General features: G+C 36.0%; 1 protein-coding gene across 2 annotated transcripts in view; it reads right to left on the bottom strand.

Annotated features, from left to right (window-relative positions):
- Positions 1-22,306, bottom strand: part of KCNH7 (potassium voltage-gated channel subfamily H member 7) — a 449,578-nt gene that overhangs the window by 40,223 nt on the left and 387,049 nt on the right. For both annotated transcript variants that reach the window (XM_067741723.1, XM_067741724.1), the window contains exons 8-9: positions 17,509-17,908; positions 11,269-11,468 (exon numbers count right to left, since the gene is read on the bottom strand). In XM_067741723.1, coding sequence (XP_067597824.1) covers positions 11,269-11,468; positions 17,509-17,908 — 600 coding nt within the window. The remainder of the gene's footprint in view (positions 1-11,268; positions 11,469-17,508; positions 17,909-22,306) is intronic.

Below are 22,306 nucleotides of genomic sequence, written 5' to 3'. Positions count from 1 at the left end.
ACAACTACTGAGCTTGCGCTCTAAAGCCCGCAAGCCACAACTACTGAGCCTGCGTGCCACAACTACTGAAGCCCGTGCGCGTAGAGCCTGTGCTCCGCAACAAGAGAAGCCTCCACAATGAGAAGCCCGCGCTCGCCACAACTAGAGAAAGCCCGCGCGCAGCAACGAAGACCCAATGCAGCCAAAAATAAACAAGTAAATTAATTAATTAATTATTTTAAAAAATGAGAAGAAAAAAGTAACCAAAAACTATGCAAAAATGTTATGAGTAATTCATAGAAAAGAACATCTTGATTAACTACTCTTTATTATAATGCTCTGACCTCATTGCTGGTGTTACCTACTGTTAAATATTAAGCACAGCTCATAGATAATGCAGGTAAAATCCGAGTTAGAATCTGGGCCAAAGCTCCCATCTTAGAAAACACTACTAAGGCCCGATTTTCCCAGCGTCCACATATTGTGACTCACAGTCAAAACTAGATAATGGCTCGACATGGACCTCTATGATTCAAGTACAATAATTACACCTGTGTGGACTGAGTCTTTGGTTTTCCCTCCCACTATGGTAGGTGTTTCTAACTACTGATTTGTTTCAGTTTCGTGTGTATTGTAGAGCACTCTGATCTAAGGAGATGACCAGTAGAGTGGGAAAAATTATCTACAGCACATATGTAAATGATTTAGCATCGCTCCAGAGCATTAAAATGCACTATATGAGGTGCTGGACCCCAAGTGAGGAAGATTCTTATCAGATAGTCCCTAAGATGAGTGTAGAGTTCTGCTGGGGGTAGCCCACTTGACTAATAGGAGCCCAAGATGCAAACTAAAATAGGTTCTTTAGGAATATCTGGCACGAAAGAGGCATGATTATATATTTTTTTCCATCCACATTCAACTCCATGGATAGCAATATGTCTAAACCAAGAAAAACAATTAAAATATATGTACTTTTCCTGAGTCTGATGCCTTAAGCCTATATAACCAATTGGATTAGATGAACTACTTGTGCTTATTTTCACCTTTAAAAAATGATTTAAAATATCTGGTATATTGGGTGGAACTTTACATATCCATTTTCAATATAAATCCTCAGGCTATTGGTAATGTCTCAGAAAATTCTTTAACTAAAGTAAATATTGGACTTCCGGGAAGATGGCGGAAGAGTAAGACGCGGAGATCACGTTCCTCCCCACAGATACACCAGAAATACATCTACGCGTGGAACAACTCCTACAGAGCATCTACTGAACGCTGGCAGAAGACCTCAGACCTCCCAAAAGGCAAGAAACCCCCCACGTACCTGGGTAGGGCAAAAGAAAAAACTAAACAGAGACAAAAGGATAGGGACGGGTCCTGCACCAGCGGGAGAGAGCTGTGAAGGAGGAAAAGTGTCCACACACTAGGAAGCCCCTTCGCGGGTGGAGACTTCGGGAGGCGGAGTGGGGGAGCTTGGGAGCCGCGGAGGAGAGCACAGCAACAGGGGTGCGGAGGGCAAAGCGGACAGATTCCAGCGCAGAGGATCGGGCCGACCGGAACTTGCCAGCCGAGAGGCTTGTCTGCTTGCCCGCCGGGGCGGGCGGGACTGGGAGCTGAGGCTCCGGCTTTTGTCGGAGCGCCGGGAGAGGACTGAGGTTGGCGGCGTGAACACAGCCTGCGGGGCGTTGGTGCACCGCGGCTGGCCGGGAGAGAGTCCGGGGAGAAGTCTGGAACTGCCGAAGAGGCAAGAGACTTTTACGTCCCTCTTTGTTTCCTGGTGCACGAGGAGAGGGGATTAAGAACGCTGCTTGAGAGAGCTCCAGGGACGGGCGCGAGCCGCGGCTAGGGGTGCGGAGCCCAGAGACGGACGTGGCTAGGGCCGCCCAGAGCGGCTAGGGCCGCTGCTGCCGCCACCGGGAGGCCTGTGTGCGAACACAGGTCACTGGCCACGCGCCCTTCCGGGGAGCCTGTGCAGCCCGCCACTGCCGGGGTCCCGGGATCCAGGGACAACTCCCCCGGGAGAACGCACAGCCGCGCCTCAGGCTGCAACGTCTGGCCGGCCTCTGCAGCCGCAGGCCCACCCCACACTCCGTGCCCCTCCCTACCCCCGGGCCTGAGTGAGCCAGAGCCTCCGAATCAGCGGCTCCTTTAACCCCGTCCTGTCTGAGCAAAGAACAGACGCCCTCCGGCGACCTACACGCACAGGCGGGGCTAAATCCAAAGCTGAGCCCCTGGGAGCTGTGAGAACAAAGAAGAGAAAGGGAAATCTCTCCCAGCAGCCTCAGAAGCAGCGGATTAAAGCTCCACAATCAACTTGATATACCCTGCATCTGTGGAATACCTGAATAGACAACCAATCATCCCAAATTAAGGAGCCCGGTGGATGAAAGGCTCTTGGGGCTGCAGCCAGGAGTCAGTGCTGTGCCTCTGAGGTGGGAGAGCCAACTTCAGGACACTGATCCACAAGAGACCTCCCAGCTGCACATAATATCAAACAGCAAAAATTTCCGAGAGATCTCCATCTCAACGCCAGCACCCAGCTTCACTCAACGACCAGCAAGCTACAGTGCTGGACATCCTATGCCAAACAACTAGCAAGACAGGAACACAACCCCACCCATTAGCAGAGAGGCGGCCCAAAATCATAATAAGTCTACAGACACCCCAAAACACACCACCAGACGTGGACCTGCACACCAGAAAGACAAGATCTAGCCTCATCCACCAGAACACAGGCACTAGTACCCTCCACCAGGAAGCCTACACAACCCACTGAACCAACCTTAGCCACTGGGGACAGACACAAAAAACAACAGGAACTACGAACCTTCAGCCTGCAAAAAAGGAGACCCCAAACACAGTAAGATAAGCAAAATGAAAAGACAGAAAAACACACCGCAGATGAAGGAGCAAGATAAAAACCCATCAGACCTAACAAATGAAGAGGAAATAGGCAGTCTACCTGAAAAAGAATTCAGAATAATGATAGTAAGGTTGATCCGAAATCTTGGAGATAGAATGGACAATAGAATGGACAAAATGCAAGAATCAGTTAACAAGGACCTAGAAGAACTAAAGATGAAACAAGCAACGATGAACAACACAATAAATGAAATTAAAAGTACTCTAGATGGGATCAATAGCAGAATAACTGAGGCAGAAGAACGGATAAGTGACCTGGAAGATAAAATAGTGGAAATAACTACTGCAGAGCAGAATAAAGAAAAAAGAATGAAAAGAACTGAGGACAGTCTCAGAGACCTCTGGGACAACATTAAACGTACCAACATTCGAATTATAGGGGTTCCAGAAGAAGAAGAGAAAAAGAAAGGGACTGAGAAAATATTTGAAGAGATTATAGCTGAAAACTTCCCTAATATGGGAAAGGAAATAGTTAATCAAGTCCAGGAAGCACAGAGAGTCCCATACAGGATAAATCCAAGGAGAAATACGCCAAGACACATATTAATCAAACTGTCAAAAATTAAATACAAAGAAAACATATTAAAAGCAGCAAGGGAAAAACAACAAATAACACACAAGGGAATCCCCATAAGGTTAACAGCTGATCTTTCAGCAGAAACTCTGCAAGCCAGAAGGGAGTGGCAGGACATATTGAAAGTGTTGAAGGAGAAAAACCTGCAACCAAGATTACTCTACCCAGCAAGGATCTCATTCAGATTTGATGGAGAAATTAAAACCTTTAGAGACAAGCAAAAGCTGAGAGAGTTCAGCACCACCAAACCAGCTCTACAACAACTGCTAAAGGAACTTCTCTAGGCAAGAAACACAAAAGAAGGAAAAGACCTACAATAACAAACCCAAAACAATTAAGAAAATGGGAATGGGAACACACATATCGATAATTACCTTAAATGTAAATGGACTAAATGCTCCCACCAAAAGACACAGATTGGCTGAATGGATACAAAATTTACAAGCAGCTCATGCAGTTCAATGTCAGAAAAACAAACAACCCAATCCAATAAATAGACCTAAATAGACATTTCTCCAAAGAAGATATACAGATTGCCAACAAATATATGAAAGAATCTGCAACATCATTAATCATTAGAGAAATGCAAATCACCACTACAATTAGATATCATCTCACACTGGTCAGAATGGGCATCATCAAAATATCTAGAAACAAAAAATGCTGGAGAGGGTGTGGAGAAAAGGGAACCCTCTTGCACTGTTGGTGGGAATGTAAATTGATACAGCCACTATGGAGAACAGTATGGAGGTTTCTTAAAAAACTAAATATAGAACTACCATAGGACCCAACAATCCCACTACTGGGCATATACCCTAAGAAAACCATAATTCAGAAAGAGTCATGTACCAAAATGTTCATTGCAGCTCTATTTACAATAGGCCGGAGATGGAAAAAACCTAAGTGTCCATCATCAGATGAATGGGTAAAGAAGATGTGGCACATATATACAATGGAATATTACTCAGCCATAAAAGAAACAAAATTGAGTTATTTGTAGTGAGGTCGATGGACCTAGAGTGTGTCATACAGAGTGAAGTAAATCAGAAAGAGAAAAAGAAATACTGTATGCTAACACATATATGTGGACTCTAAGGGGGGAAAAAAAAAAAAAAAGGTCATGAAGAACCTAGGAGCAAGACAGTAATAAAGACACAGACCTACTAAAGAATGGACTTGAGGATATGGGGAGGGGGAAGGGTAAGCTGGGACGAAATGAGAGAGTGGCATGGACATATATACACTACCAAACGTAAAATAGATAGCTAGTGGGAAGCAGCCGCATAGCACAGGGAGATCAGCTCGTTGGTTTGACTAACTAGAGGGGTGGGATAGGGAGGGTTGGAGGGAGGGAGACGCAAGAGGGAAGAGATATGGGAACATATGTATATGTATAACTGATTCACTTTGTTATAAAGCAGAAACTAACACACCATTGTAAAGCAATTATACTCCAATAAAGATGTTAAAAAAAAAAAAAAATAAAGTAAATATTGGACTTTTATTTTGGGAGAAATTGTGAATGGTTTGATTTTATTAGGTTTGATAAGTGCTGAGTTCCTCTAATATTTTAATTTAATGGACTTAAATTCATATTTCCAAAGAATATTTTTAAAGTGAACTTTGATGTCTCTATTTTTTGTTATTGGCTAAACCTGTGTTGAGTATTAACTGATCCTAAACTGAATTGAGCTTGAATTACTCCTGTGCTTCTACTACTCCAAAGAAAGTATTTGGCAACACATCACACTCTTCAGCATAAGAAATTGCACTCAAGTCCTGTTTGAATAGTACCATAATTTTTAAAAGTTGAAAAACAACTTGAGATATTATTTCCACCATCCTACTACTGTGAGAGGAACATTATTAACAAATGGAGACACTGAAGCATGGAAGTGTGTTCATCACCTCAGCATGGTATTTCTGCAATGACTCTTTTTCATGTGTAAAGCCCCAGACCATGCTGTCATTATTTTTCTTGACTCAGAAATGGCTAAAGATCAGATCCCACTGTTGATGAACTTGCTTTGCATTAAAACAGCACGGTGTCAGATGTAAATAAGTCTTTCTTGTTGATGGTTGGAGACCAGGCTGAAGTGACCATCATCATTTGTGAAACATGATTGAGCATATACAATTTGTAACCTGAAAATACCAGATGCTTGTCTTAAGCTTGATATTGTTCATGTCAGGGGGCTCCAGATGGTATTTGTTGTGTTCTGTGGCATTTTTGAGACTTTAGGATAAATAGCCTTGGGGAAAAATAGGAAGGACATGTGACTTGCCCTTTCTTAAGCACCTGTGGTTCAGGTACTGGCTACAGTTGGTAAGTATGTGTGTTAATAGTAGATTTCTTGTGAGTGCAAAATTTTACTACCTATCCAGTTTTTACAGAGCCAGGCAATTCCTATCAACTAATCAGCATGGAGATGAAAACATCTTTTAAGGTGCATTGTAAACAGCATTACTTTAATTCCACTCCTAAGTAGTAACTAAGTATTTCGTTACAGAAAACTAAAAGATGTCACCAATCCTCGGGGTCATTATCTTTTAAATGCAGGTTTTTGCCAATCTCCATGCTCCCTTTTTAAATGGGTGGATTTACTTGTTAGGCCATTTGGACCTAAGTGTAAGAAGAAGCGTACGTCTTTCAAATTAGGCAATATTTGTAAAGCTTTCTGTACCTTGACTGCTAATTTTGAACCGATGCTTTTTTGTTAAACTATTACTGGTCAAATAAAAAATATCAATCTAAATTGTAGGCTTACCTATGCAAAAATTGTATTATGCTGTTTATATCTTTAAACATGAGTGATTTTATTTTCTGAAGACTTCTTGAAAACAGGGTCCCCATTGGAGGGGTGGTCAGACGTGAAGGGCATCATATTTGTAGTCATTTTATTTTAGCTCTATGATGAACTAGTCAAAGGTTTTTTATTGTATTTATCAACTTCAGTATATAAGGGTCATTAGAAAAAGGTAAAGGGGGATAAAAATATTATGGTAGAGACAAGCCATGCTATTTTATAAATTTTGCTTTCCTATGGGGTTTAATGTCACAAGGATTATTTTATTTGAGTTGCTTAATTGGACATACTGAAAGAGCTTGAAATTACATTTCACTATGGTGTATCAAAACAGGACATGAGTGGAGTGTATTTGAATGTGAAGGTCTGGCACAGATGAAGTTATTTAAATCAGTATAGAGAATGGATGCAACAAAATTTTTGATGGAGTAGAGTTAGATTGTAGATGCAGGTTAATATTAGTAGTTACTAGTTAAATAGATAGTAGTTAGTAGTAGTAGTAGTAGTAGTAAGCAGTTAGTAGTAGTAGTTATGGTCAGTAGTCAGAGTTAGCAGATAACAGAGGAGCAGGAAAAGAGTCATGGAAGGAAATGAAATCAGACTGTTATTAAAATGCTCCTTAGAAATAACATCAGCCTTATGAAGTAGGAATTTCTATTAAACAATATGTCATTCTTCATTACTTTCCTTTCCATTTCGATTGGCTTTGCTTGTTGGGTCCATGATAAGTGTATGTTTTGTCACTCAGAGTCCTACTGGGATTCTAAGCAATTTTAGCCGACTAGGTTGACTCTTGATTGAAATCTCTAAAAATTCTCCCTTGTTCAACTCTTCTCCTATCCTACACCTTCTCCTTTCTGAGGAATTCATTTAGTCTCTGCTTGATCAAGGAGACTGGACCATGTAGTACAAGTACCATTGGGTCTTCCCCTTTATTCCTCAAAACCAATGCCATCACCATTTTTCTTTTCTCCCCTGCTTATCTTTAAGGAAACCTCACCAATCTGCCTTGCTGAAGAATTTATTTCTCTTTCTAGGTTCTTATTCCAACTCCTTTCTACAACTGTTTCCCAAATTTTTCTCCATTAACGTCCCAGACTAAAAAAATACTCAATTGTTCCCCTTTCTTCCTAAAATAAATTAAACAAAATTGTTTCTGGATTACCTGCCTTAATTCTGCCCTGGATGTCACAAATATGTGCCTCTATTCCTGTCCTTGTCTTTACCTGAAATGATCCCCTTGGGTTCTCTGCCTTCCACAGTTCTACCACTCACTTAGTTCTGCGGTTTTTGAATAATATTCGAAGCAGAATAAAATGTTCCATGAAGGAGACTCAGAGGGAACAAGAGAGTAGGCAGCAGGCAGATTAGACTCTACATCCTCAAGCAGAAAAACTCCCATGATAATTGTTTTACACATTTAGCAAATGCAGTTTTGGCGCTTTAAAACTTTTTGAAAATGACATGTTGAATGAAATTGCTGAGAGGTTAAGTGACTTGTCCAAGAAAAGTGGCATGTTGAGAACTAGTACTTGGGTCTTCTGAATTTTTATTCTGTATTTTTTTCTATTATTCAGGCATTACTAGGGAGGCATTTTTAGGTAAGGAATAACATTTTTCATTGAATGTTCATAAAGGCTTTTCTTCCATGCAAATATAACTTAAAATTATGCAGTGGTTTCTGTCATAAGTGATTTATTTCTCTCCATCCAGAATGATGGATAGACCATGGTTATTGGTGCCTTTATTCATTCAAGCCATGCTCCTCTGTGTGCATGGCTCAATTCTACAATGACATGGAAGGTGATTTTCTGTGTTTGGCAATGTTGTAACTAAAATCACTGTTGGATAATGTCTGAAAGTTTCAGTTTGGGTTATAAGAAAGCTTTAACTTGGAGAAATTCGTTGAGATGCTTTCAGTCCTAATCTGAGAAAGTATTGCAGAAGGGAAAGGATTTTCCGGACTTGACCTAGGGACATTTTTGAGCTAATTTTTACTACTCCTAAGCCTGACATAATATGCAAAAGAACACCTTCCTTTCACTAGCTTCATTATTCTGACCCCTTTCCTTTTGCAACCTGAACCATTTGGTTCACCTGAAAGGAAGCCCATAAGTGTTCCCAGAATGCGTTTGGTTCTGGAACATTCTGGTAATAGCTGTTTCACGAAAAGCAAAAGATGCAGGGAATAAGAAATATGGGTACATATTCTTTCTTATGGAGTAAGGAATATGGCTACAATTCTTTCTTATGTTTTGTGATCTATCAAGGAATCAAATATTTTGGGTTATGAAAAATAATTTTAGGTCAATTAATAGAGTGTTACTGAACATCTTATACTTCATTTGGACATGGTTAAACAGCAAAAATGACCTGAAATGTTTCATGAGAAATTATGCTTAAGGTTATTCTTAAATGAAATAACATGGAATGCTGATGTAAAATACAACAGTTTGATGTACTTTTATGTATCACAATACATAAAGTTAAATCACTTTAAATTGTTATTAAATTACAATTTAGTTAACAATAAACTAACAAGACAGGGATTTAACGATGTGCTGTTAGAGGTAAAAAATCCACTTAGATTTTTTTTTTAACCTCTCAATAGTCTAAGAGTACAGTTGCTTTATTCTAATCAACTTTCTTTTGCACATTGTTCTTAATTAGCAAGCATCTTCCATCTGCTGAGTTTTCAGAGTTATGTTGCACTTTGATTTTTTACTCACATTGCAGTCACAAGATGAGAAATGTAGACACTGTGAACAAACAAGAAGTTCGTGCAAAGTCAAGCTCTCAAAACCACATGCAAGACTTAGTGGCACATGGTTTAGAGCTCACACACTCCAGGATCATGTGAGACAGGCATGCAGATGAGAGGAAAGAAAAGCACCTACATCATGAAAATAGAGGATGATGAAAGAGAATGACATTTTCTTTATGACAGTTATCTAATGCAAACCGTATACCCATAACCTTTACCAGAGTGAAGGAAGGGGCAGTGACTTTTTGTGGGGAGGGGGAAACTTTATATAAACGTTATTAGAGGTCAAGTTGTTGTTAAAGTTAAGGATTTCTATTCTGTACTTGGCCTCTTCCAAGTTATCTTTCCCAGTTTCTTGCTTTGTATTTCCTCTGCTACATCATGCAAAAAAAATCAGAACTAACATTGGAAATCATTTAACAAGCTCTAAACCTGACAGATAACAAGGGTGATCTCCACAGTTTACACGAGAATTAAATTGGATATAAATACCTCCTGTTCTTACCGGTGGGTGTTGTGATTCCATGTATTAAGGTGTGAAGCAGACAGGAAAGAGATAAATCTTTCATAAGTACATTGTAAATAGGCAAGTGGTATATAAACCATATTCATAGGTAATAGAGTCAAACAATGAAAGGTAAATAGTTTTCACAAAATAGACTTTATCACACAAAAAAATGGCCACGAAACTAGAGTTATATGGAGAGGGGAAGTAAAATAAATAATTGTTTTACTCCGGTTATTGAAATAATCTGGCAGTATGGAACAACAAAATTGAGCGACATGTGTTTTGATTAAAAATTCTTGACACTGCTTCAGCCAACCCAGCATTAGAGAATCCCCAATAGTTTCTGAATGCTGATATCTTCATTAAACAATAATAGGGATGGAAGTACATAAAAGTGACCAATTTGTAGGTAATTTCTTATGAGATTAAAGTGTTACCTTGGTGAGATCAATTTATCAAATGAATTTTCACAAGTAACTTTGGGATAATCAGAAATAACTCATGGGATTCAGTTATGGCTTTGTATGAAATGTGCTGATTGATTAGCTCTTCAAATTAAAAATTTTATGATGGCATGACCTTACTTCTCCATCAAATAAATCATGCACAGCTATGATAAACATCATATAAAAAGATATCTTTCAAACTGGGCAATATTTGCAATGCGTTCTGTACCTTAACTGCTAATTTTGAACCTTTTCTTTTTTTGTTAGGATATTGCTGATCAAATTTTATAAAGTCAATCTAAATTGCATAGGCTCACTTATGCAAAAATTGTATCATGCTGTTGATGTCGTTAAATTTTAAAGATTCCATTTTCTGAAGAATTTTTAGAAACAGGATCCTTGCCCAATGGAGAAGTAGCTAGATGGGAAGGTACTATAATTCTAATTTTTTTTTAATAGGTCTATGATATGCTATATAGCTTGTATTTATCATATATCTTTAGTAATCAATCTCTATAGCCAAATAGCTAGGTCAAAAAGATGTATGCAATTCTCCTAATAATAAAAGAAGCTCTTTGGATCAATTAATCTTATTAGTTGTATTGATTTTTGAGCACTGATAAAGGAGGGAAGGGTTATGAAAAGTGATTGTTGATGTTGAATTTGCTTGAATTATGAAGGAATCCATATTTCCCCCTTGAAAGGAAAGATGCATTAAACCAGGTACAGTAAAAGGGCACATATTAATTGATTAAAATATAGAAAAATTGTCCTTAACAGAAACATGAAACTTCCTATTATAAAATGTTTATGGTATACTTAAGCTCCTTAACCTCTCCCACAAATCCTCAAAATGTCCTATTTTTAAAAAATATTTCTGTTTGGGGGCATTATAGTTATTATTGTTTACTTGTAATGTCTTAATGCACATGGGTCCACCTATTTTTGGGGGTGCTTGGCAGCTAAGCCAAGTGGTGAAAGCCCAAGTCCCAACTTAGCAATGCTCTCCCTAACCAGAAGTGGGAGCTCTAATACACAGTTATATCAGTTTGCATCATGTTATAATGCCTTTGCCACACAGTGTAACTAGATATAGCACCATGCAATGCCATGAATTGAGAATGAAAGACTATCTCCAGGGGAGAAAATAAACATCCGAGAGAGGGAAACAAAAGCAAGGGGTTCAAAGCTGGTGAGACTGGCTTATCCATTTTGGCTGTAGCTATAACGCCTGAGGGGCTCCAGTTTTGGAAAACAGAAATACGTACCATGTTCATGTCAATGCCATTGGTGTAAGTCCATGCATGCTGGAAATATTCTTCAAGCCGTTGCCTCAGAGGGTTGGGGATTTGGTGAAAGCGAATGAACTCTTTTACTCGCAGCATCTGCATGTGGTACCTGGCAGTTCCGGAGTATAGTCTTTGGATAATTGCTGATACGTTCCCAAAAATGCTTGCATACATTAGTGCTGGATTGGATAAAAAACAAAGTTATGGGGGAACGACTGCACTTGGGGATATTATATCTTGTCAGAATCTCAAATATGTAGATTTTTATTATTTCAATCCGTTTGTGAGGGTTTACCACTGGCCCTAGGGGAACAAAGAAGTCAAGTCAAAACTATTGTAAAATTTATAATTTTGATGGTAAATTTGGAGAGGAAAAACATACAAATTCCCCATGGATTCTCTATATATTCAAGTAGAAACTCAGACTGTTTACAATATCAACCTGTAACTAACCTAGACTATTGACTAGAGATAAAATGTGTTTAAAATAAACATTTCATTTGTAATGTAATAGAAGGTATGTCATGGGGTTACCACACAGATCTGTTTTCTGGAAGTGGAGTAAAAATGATAATTTTTAAATTGTGACAACTCCACCTTAGCCTCAAAGCTAACCTTGCAATATTATAAACCTACTATAAATTTTAAGATTATTCAGAAGATTTTGGATTTCCTAAGGAATAATAAATTGTTTTAAGGAACTCATAGTTTCCTTATAATGTTTATTTATATGTAATTTTTAATCTATTAAAATTCATTTTTACAGTATTTCTATATGAGAAACAGATATCTTTGGCTTAGACTGTGAGAATATAGTTTTATTTTTTTTTAAGAGAAAAATAGAATACCTCTTTGTTCTTTCATCTATGGGAAGAAAAAAACTAACATTCAATACTTAGAATGCCCTTTTTAAAGCTTCCAGGGCTAAATATTTATGATTTAACATAAGCTTTTTAAGCATCTTGTCTTTCTTTTTAAATTTGTATTTAGTTTCTAATAATCGTAAGAAAAATACTATATACTGTACAGAAAGTCACATGATGATACAAGCCCTATGTCTTGACCTTTGGACATGTGTCAGACACTTACAGAGGAGGTAACACACATTTAAGGCACTGGAACTGCAAGGTACCAAGTAGGTGGGGAAAAAAACCCAACAACTCCTTGAAGTGTTTATTTCAACAATATCCAACCAACGTATTTTTTTCCCCAACACGTCTTATATACACGTCTTACCTATATAAAACACTTCATCATTTTTAAAGTAGATGTTGGCCAGAGTCAGTCTGTGTTTTAAAATGACTTATCTTCTTGGTCATTTGTTTTCTTTTCCATCTTATTTTTGTCTCTTGGTTAGTATGGTCCTTGTTTACCATAGAAGTCCCAGGTAAGAGAATGTCCCAGACAAAGAGGCAGCCCTTTATTTTTAATCTATTTAAAGGGATAAAAATTGGGGAGATCTATAGGGAGGCTGAACTGGGATTTGTGAAAGACAGTAATTCTCATTAAGGTAGAAAAGCTGTTTAGGTAGTCTCTTCCACAGGGGGGCGGAAAAACAAAACCTGGGCCTAATTTGAGTAAATGCATAGTTGATTAAGAAGGGAGTTAGCAATACTTGTCTGAAATGGATTTCTGCGATTCAAGGAGATTCATGTGAGAAATACATCCTACTCTGCCTAATTTTAGTGTTGGAAATATTTATGCCTGTTGTTAGGTGTCCAAAGTACCTATCATGTTCTCAGGAAATAGTTTAGTTAGTACAGATTTTCACTTGATTTAATTAGAAGGCACATAATCAGTGTTAGTTATTTTACTTAAACCACATAATTATGCAAAGAAGAGTCAGGGAAAACATTCTTATTTTGTTTTTAATAAATACTGTGGTTTTAACTCCATACTGCCATAAAAATGAACCAAACATTAGTCTGGATCATAAACACATATTTCCACTCATTGACAGGATGGCAAAAATCTAGATTATAAGTACATAGTTGAATACATGAATAGTGTATATTTTTCTAAGGAAATTCTATGCTAATGGATTTTTAAATTATAATAAAGGCATACTTTTTTTTTCCTATTTTTTAGGAAGCAAACGGAGCTAAAGTCTGTAAGCCAGAGAGAAGCACAAAATGATTATATTCTGTATACGTTATTAGTTAATGCCCATCGACTGGCATAAAATATGACTCAAAAGCAAGTTGGCAGACTATATAGGCCTTTCTTTCAACTCAATATTTTGTTTAGCTTTCCTTAATAGAAAATTCTTCCTTCACCAGAATGGTTTGTTTTACGTTGCAGTATTATAAAAATAAAACAGGTATAATTTAAAACGTCAGCACACCACACTCAAAATCTGAGATGCTCACCAAACTAATGAATTTAGGGTCACTGGGTAATAGCTGAAACATGCTGATAGAACAAATACACTTGCTTTTCTATCCAGTACACAAACTTAAAAAAAATTTTAACTTAAAGAAATAAATTTTAGTGATGTGTAATTTAGATATAACAAAATGAATCTGTTTTAAATGTATAGCTCAGTTAGTTGACAAATGTATACACCTCTGTTAGCACAATCAAGATATAGAACATTTTCAACATCCCCAAAAGATTCCTCTGTGTCCCTTGGCTGTCTGCCCACTGGTTTCTAGGTTGACCCTAGACAACCACTGAGTTCCTTTATGTCATCACAGATTAGTTAGCATTTCTTAGAAGTTCATGTAAATAGAATCATAATGTACATATTCATTTGTGTCTGACTTCTTTTTGCTCAGCATATTGTTTTTGAAATTCATTGTTTTGTATTTATCAGTGGTTTGTTCTTTTTTTAATTGATGAGTAGATTTGCATCACATGGCTCTACCAGTCCATTTATCTCTTCTGTTGATGAAATCTCACTGCTTCTAGTTTTTGGCTATTATGAATAAAACTGCTATGAACATTTGTGTACAAGTCTTTGTGTGGGCATATATTTTCGTTTCCCTTTGAAACATCTAGGAATAGGACTGCTGATCTGTGTGGTATGTTTAACTTTATAAGGAACTGCCAAACTATTTCCCAAAGATGGTGTGATTTTTACATTCCCACCAGCGATATTTGAGAATATCAGTTGTTCCTCAACCTTTCCAACATTTGGTATTATCTTATTTTAACCATCACAGAGTTTTAATTGCATTTCCCTGATGACTAATAACATCTTTTCATGTATTTATTGGCCATTAATATATCTTGTTTTGTGAAATGTCTGTTTAAAATCTTGCTCATTTTTAAATTGTCTTATTACGGAGTTGTAAGAATTCTTGATATATGCTGAATAAAGGTCCTTTTTTAGATCTAACTATTGAGAATATTTTCTTCCAGTCTATCATTTTCCTGTTCCCTTTCAAAGTGTCCTTTGAAAAGTTGAAGTTACTAATTTTGATGAAATCCAAATGCCTGTATATTTTGTTCAGTTTTCTGTTATTTAAAAAAAAAATTATAGGGGTATGGTAAGGTTTCAGTTACTCCATCATGGTTAAAAGCAGATATGCAATAACTTTTTTTTACATGTTATAAAAAGATGTTTGTCAAGCAGGTCACAGATGAAATACATTTGTCTTTGGATACTGATTTATGTGTTTTTAAATTTAAATGTATATATTATATTTATAATATTTGAATAAAGATATAAACATATATTAGAACACATAGATATAAATATGTGAGCATAGCTTGTATTCCTATTTATTTAATGGCCGCTTACATTTTTCTTTATTTTTCGTCTTGAATTGTGTATATGTGTATATTTTTAAAAAGAATTCTCTGGTTACTGTTCTCTGTACACATTCAGCAGCACAACTGGTGACTGTCTTTGCAAATAGATGCTTTTAAAAATGTATCTATAGGTATTTGTGTTATTTGAATTTAATTAGATGATAGCTTTAATGTTTAATTTTTAGTTTCCTTGAATTATATTGTTGTAAGAGGGATTGTACATTGCATTGCTTTCTACAACTTTGCTTCAAACTTTTATTTTAGAATGAAGATTAGTTTTAAAGAAGCTTAGGGATAATGAGAGTTCAACTTGATAACTAGACTATATCAACTTTAACATGTAGTAGTATATATACAAAATTTTACATTATATTTTGGATATTTTATTTTTAGGTTTAAATCAAGTCACTCATGTAACTGAGGCGTATGTACTTAGTATAAAAATATAACCAAATACAGAAAACCAAATCATTTTCTAATACAGTTGGATCTAAATGGAAATATCATGTGTAGATATACACATATACATCAAATGGCTAAGAAAATTTCAAGGCATGCTATTATTGCTAAGTTTCTAGTCTTATTGTACCTTTTATGGCATAATAGCTCATGATAGAATTCTCTAGGAATATCTATAAACTTTTTCCTATGTGACACTAAGCTTTACATAATCCCATTTTGATTAAGTTTTGTACAAGCAAGTCTATTCATATAAAAGATATTATGTGGAATATGGATGTATCTTAGTCTACTCAATTAACAAGAGTGTTTTCTCTTTTCTTAAAAGATAGAATTCATCTGCAGGAGACAAATATTCTTCCTAAAGAATCAATAGAAATAGGCTAGTGCCACTTTTAGAAAAAGAAGGCAGAAACACAGAAAGGAAGGAAAGAAGGAAGGAAGGAAGGGAGGGAGGGAGGGAGGGAGGGAGGAATGAAGGAAGGAAAGAAGGAAGGAAAAAGACAGGAATAAAGGAAGAATAAAAACTGCCAATAATTTCCTGATTTAAGGATTAGAGATTGGGTATAGAGCAAGTAAAGAACTGAGTTCTCTTTAGTTTAAAATAATTCACATGATAAACAGTACTATGTATTTCACTTAATCCTCACAAGCGGTAAGGATTCCTAAGTGGTGAACACGTTAAACTTCAATGCACTTAAAAAATTCTTCCTTGCAAATTCTAAGTTTCAAGATGCAAGTTCTGTTTTCTTTAAAAAGAGTATACATACATATATATATATATATATATATTTCTATACGGGTGTATAAATAATTAAAAACAGACATTTTTCTTTTCTTTTTTTGTTACCAATGCCACTGAAATTGATAACCACTATAAAGTATTAACTAGCAGTTTCAATCACAGAGTGGGACTGTGTTTGTTCTGAAAGATTCAGTCTCTCTGGAATGAATTTTTCTATTTTTTCAAGTGGGCCTCACTTCCATTTCCTTCTGAGTGCAATTCTACTTTTGTGTTTGTGGCAAGACTTGGTCTGAATTTGCAGAATATCTTGAGTTATTTAAATAGAATGTTATCTGCCTATACAATCTTACTAAAAAACACCAAGACACATATATGAAAAGTAAATTTTAAATACAGTGAACAGTAAACTGGGTGAATCTACTTAAGTTTCATAAATAAAGCTTATCTAAGCACATTTTATTAGACAACATGTTAACATTTAAAAATTAACTCTCTGGATCTACTTTCTAATTTGTATGCAATGTAAGGATGATGCTCTTTTTCAAGCTTTAAAAATCCATCATGTTTTTGTCAACTGCTGTCTGCTATCAGCAAGGTTATCTTTAGTGGTTCCACAGTGTGATTTTTGAAAAAATATATTAATATTAAAGTATCTTTAGTTTTACACAGAATTTTTTTCTTATTCCAAAGACTATACCTTATAAATGAGCTCATGTCATTACCCATTGTAGGGTAAAGGGCAGTCACTTAGGTCCCTGACATAATGTCACAGGGAAAGGAATTTTTAGTCAATGACAGGGGGAAAAATATATATATATCTGTATGTATGTGCATATGTATGAAAGGTTATCTTACATTATAATTAGTAGGGTGATATTTATATATCTATATCTATAGATACGTAAATGTAAGCTAGTCTTTCCCATTCTAATCTGGTCTCAGCTTGAAACAGAAAATAACCATTAGTAGTAAATTACAGATATGTTTTTACACCAGTAAACGTAAACTGCAAGTCTCAGTTCCTGAATCCCAAGATCCATGTCATTCCAGTTTTATGCTCCTGAGGTCATGAAAGACCTTTGGTGTCTCCCCTTCACAGAGAGAATCAGATCTGATAGAATATAATACCCGTATATTTAATCCTATTATTTCTACAACTTTCTATAATTTTTTTCTTTGCCTTATTCTGAATGTTCTAGAGATATCAATTTTCTGATATTATTTTATCCTAATAGATAACAAAAGAGAAATCTACTTACAGCCAATCAACATGACACAAATTGAAAAGATTTTCTCCGAATTGGTGTTAGGCGACACATTCCCAAATCCTACACTCGTTAAACTGCTGAAGGTAAAATAAAGTGCTGTGACATATTTGTCTTTAATGGATGGCCCAGAACTTGAGTCACTGTCATTGTAACGTTTCCCAATTTGTTGTCCTAAGGAATCCAACCATCCGATTTTGTCAGTCAGGTAGGGCCTTTCTACGTTCCCAATCGCATACCAAATGCAAGCCAGCCAGTGAGCAATCAGGGCAAATATGCACATTAAGAGCATTAGAACAGCAGCCCCATATTCTGAATATCGATCAAGTTTTCGGGCCACTCTCACAAGACGAAGAAGTCGAGCTGTCTTCAAAAGACCAATTAATGTTGTTGTCTGTGGAAATAAATGTGCATGGTCAGAAACAGTTGGTAAACAATTCAGTGTATGTTCCTGTGAAGCAAAGTAAGTAGAAACAGGTTACAACAATATGGTAGCACTGAAGATGACTATGTATTTGAATTAAGTATTAAGGTTAGTTGTTTTTTTTTTTTTTTAATTTTACACCTGCTTTGGAAAGTACCTTGAAAGTTTGTAGTACATTAATTCAGTATCTTGGCATGTAAGACTTATGGGACAGAGGCTCTATCTGCTTGGTTTCATGCTCTAACCACATGCCTGGCACATAATGAATACTCAGTAAATCATTCATTCACCGACAAACATTCCAGAGTGCTACTGGTGGGCCTACCAAGGGCCACACACTGGGATTATAGTATTGAACAAACAGTCATGGTTACTTTTATAATAGAAAAAGACATTTATTTACTAGACAAAGTGTCTTATGAAGTGAAACAAGGGCTACTGTCTGTTGGGGAGAGATACATATTTTTAAAATAAACATATAATAAGATCATTTCAGAGAGTGAAAAGTGTGATGATGATAGTAAAACAGAGTGATATGATAGAGGATGTTCAGGGGCTTGGGTTGGGATGGGGACCACTTTAGAAAGGAAGACCAAAGAGAATCTTGCTGGGGGGCTGACATTAGAGTTTAGAAGGGTTTGAATGATGCGAAGGAGCTAGTCAAGAAGGCAACTGGGAAACATATTGGATGACTGCATGCATGCGTGAAGCACTATATTTAAATTCATTTTTTCTTCCTAAATGTGTTGAATTGATAAATTGCTTCTTGATATCCCAATGATATTATGTGTTTTGCTTTGGGGTATGATATGTGTAACTAACTGCACGATTATTACTGACCAGGTATCTAATGATAGGACACTTCTATATAATAACAGGATACTTAACTGGTTGTTTGGATTTGAAATCTGATAAGTACAAATTACAAGTTCATTTCTTGGGTTTCCTAAATAATGTCAACTATAAGTACCATATAATTCACAGGGCATATAATTATTCCATAGTTACATGGTGTTTACTGATCAATTATTGAGTCATTTTATGTGTTTATTGTTGTTATTTCTCAAAGTACATCCATCTATGTTAAGAACACATATTTTAATTAAAGAAATAACATGTGGTATAACTATCACCCTATATCTTCATATTGACTTGGTGGAAAAAGAGCTCTAAATATCAAGAAAATATTTTCATTAACATTCTATAATAAGTGTTATAGTTTTTTTTTTCTTGAGCCAGAGTGAACACAAGGGAAGGGAAGATTTCTCAGCCTCCCCTGACTTCTTTTCAGTTAGTATTCAAATCTTCTAGAGATGAGAGGAGCTTGTGTAGTTGAGATGTTCTTATCACAATTGGATTCTGGTCTTTGCTCATTTAGGGATGGGTGGAGAGGTGAGTCTTCTCTGTTTCCAAAGCTGAGTTATTATTTTTCAGGGTGCAATAAGGGAAACAGCGTTTTCTTCATCACAAATTTAAAATTATATCTCTTCAAAGAATGAATGGTGAGTTTAAGTGAGTATGAGGTGTTTTCCTGGGACAGATGTCAACTTTCCACTACTTGTATTGTCAGTGTTTCAGCTTAGCAGTTGTAAGTTAGAACTTCAGAACAAACTTAGGTCTGAAATTCTGCTTCCATACCAGTGTGTCACCTTGGACAAGTTATTTAGTTAATCTCTAAGTGTCAATTTTTTCATCTGTAAATGGCCATAATAATAACTCCTTCTAGGGTTGTAGGTAATACCCAGTAAATTTTAACTGTGTTTTTATTTGAATATCCCACACACTTTCGCTTCCATCACTAAGCAGGAACTTTATATTGTAAAATGGGTTGACAGAGCTACATATTTTCCAAACGTGTTACTTTGATAGCTGGAATTTCAAATGGAGGCTTTTGGACACTGGTCATTCAGCTCCCTATGGAAATTGCAGGGATTTTTAAAGACAAGAACGTCATCTATATTCATTGACTACTCAGACTCTGGTAACAGAAATCACCCTGGTTCAGCGTAACTCCATTTCTACATTTCACAGCTTAAGTTTGCATGTTTATTTTTCCTCCTAGCTTGGTTATCTATTTACTTGTGTTGAGAAATCAGAAATATTTGAGGGTTATTATTATTTGATTTATTATCAAAACTGCCTTTCGTTGGAACAATATTTCTGAACCTCAAAATAAATCACACATAATGACATTTCTATAGGTATTTGGTTAACGAAGAGAAATGCTTCAAAACAAATGAGCTGTTTTAATAACATATTGTGATAAAAAGTACTAATGACTCTTCTGGCTGTAAAGATGGTAGAGTAAAATGACGTTATGAAAAGAAAAGGAATCAAATCTGCTGTATATGCCACTTCCCTTCTTTTTGCCTTCCCCCCAAAGAAACCTCTGGTGTTTCTTCTAGAGTTATGTCAGAATGAGGTGAAACCTAGATGACAGTAAGTTAAGATAAATAAATATAATATATAATAATACACAAATGACCTCTTTTCTGGACCAAAAAAGTTTAAGAAATAAGGTACATGTTGAAGTCTCAAGCCAGCTGACACAAAATAACTGCAGAAGGAGGGGGAGATGGAAAAGAAAAGGGAGAGGGAGATGTAAGGGTCGGGGAGAGAGATTACTTTCAGCTGCATCATAAGGATGAATGAATATTGACCTCGACAGTCAAAGCCATTCTCTTGTGATTCTGTAACGTGTACCCAAGCATAACTACATATGCTAGTTTGACAATGTAACAAATGACTTGGGCTTTTTTCTGTTGTTATCAAGATGCTGCTAACACGCCTGGGCATTCTTAGCTACAGTTGTGTACAGCACATCTTGTAGATGACACTTAGGCTTGCAATAACTCTTTCTTCTTCTTCTTTAAATGTCTCTTTAAAGATTTAAGGCATTTTGCCCCAGATTACACAACAGAGAGAAGTGATTGCACCAAAATCTCAGAAAATGTAGACTAAAAAATGATCCATCTCCTCTTTCAGATTTGTTGGAGACTGTTAGTCTCCATAGTTTAGTTCAACGAGCTACTATCTTTGTATTATCTGCAAGTCAAAAATGGGACCAACAACTACCTTATAATTGTAGTTGTTGGCTGATTAGAATATCTTCAGAATGCATGGTTATCTCACAGTATATCTCATTTCATGTAATACCCAGACATATGAAAATCTACCTTCGTTTTTTTTTTCATTTTTTGAAAATAGAAATAAAACTATCCTTAAACTAATGACAACAACTTTTAAATTGTAGAGGTAAAGAAGTTTCTCTTAGGTGGTATTTATTGAACTTTTCACTGGTAGACAAATATTGTCTTTATTGTTACTTTTGGTAGAGATTGAAAAGGCATAAAAGCTCACTGGAGGTAAGTGTAATCATTATTATAAAATATAAAGACATCATGATAATAAATAAGATCTAGAAAATGGTTAACTATTTTGCAGTAGATTGAAACAAGGTCAACTGTTTTCCAGTCCTGCCCATGAATATATAGCAAAGGAGATAATAATAAACTCTAATAGGTCAACTCTCCACCTCATCAGTGCCCATGTCATCTCAAAATTCAACTCCTTGACTGTGATTGAATGACATTTCAAACTCTTTTTTCCTGAATGCCACAGTAAAGAAGGCCTACTTGACTTGCATTTTGTCAGAATTTTCAAAAAATGTAAAATGATTCTTCCTCTGAAAATTTAATTATTCAAATTTCTGAGTAGCTGATGAATATCATCGAATTTCAATTTTTAAAAAATGTACCCACATCCATAGTTCATTAAAGCCCTAGGTACTTTTTTTTATATTGAGGTAAAAGTTAGTTTCCTTTATTAAGTATGACTTTCTTAACTGAACTTTAATTAAAAATATATACTCTAAACAACTACAATTTTGTCACTATGTTAGATACTAGACCCAGACTCAAGAAAACTATGTGATTTTTTTTTTTTTACTAGACAATTCATAATAGTTCAGGCATTCTCTCTTAATGTAAGCGGTATTCTTTTTGAAGAGCTAAAATTAGAATAGGTGATTTCTTATCAGTATTAAACAACTCTCTACTTAAGAATAAGTTTGGTTACAGTTAAACTGAGAAAGCATCATCAATAAGAGAAAATCTCATGCTCAAGAATTTTTCAAAATAATTTTGAAAAATAATTCTTTCTTTTTAGTAAGCATTTTCAAATACCTTACATTTAAGATGCTTTATTTCAGAGGTTTACTCTCTAAAATCTTTGCCTATAGTAAGTGGATGGAATTATTCTTTTATAAATGAGGAAATATAAGTATGTGATCTTTGGTTTTGCCTACAGGTTGTTAGGATGAATTGTCATTGAAACTTTCTACTTAATCCATCATTCTGTCCTCTTTGT

The sequence above is a fragment of the Pseudorca crassidens genome, chromosome 6, assembly GCF_039906515.1.
Source record: "Pseudorca crassidens isolate mPseCra1 chromosome 6, mPseCra1.hap1, whole genome shotgun sequence".
In the NCBI taxonomy this organism is placed as follows: Eukaryota; Metazoa; Chordata; class Mammalia; order Artiodactyla; family Delphinidae; genus Pseudorca; species Pseudorca crassidens.
The sequence above is the reverse complement of the archived record's forward strand: the minus strand, read 5'-3'. Positions and strand labels throughout refer to the sequence as shown.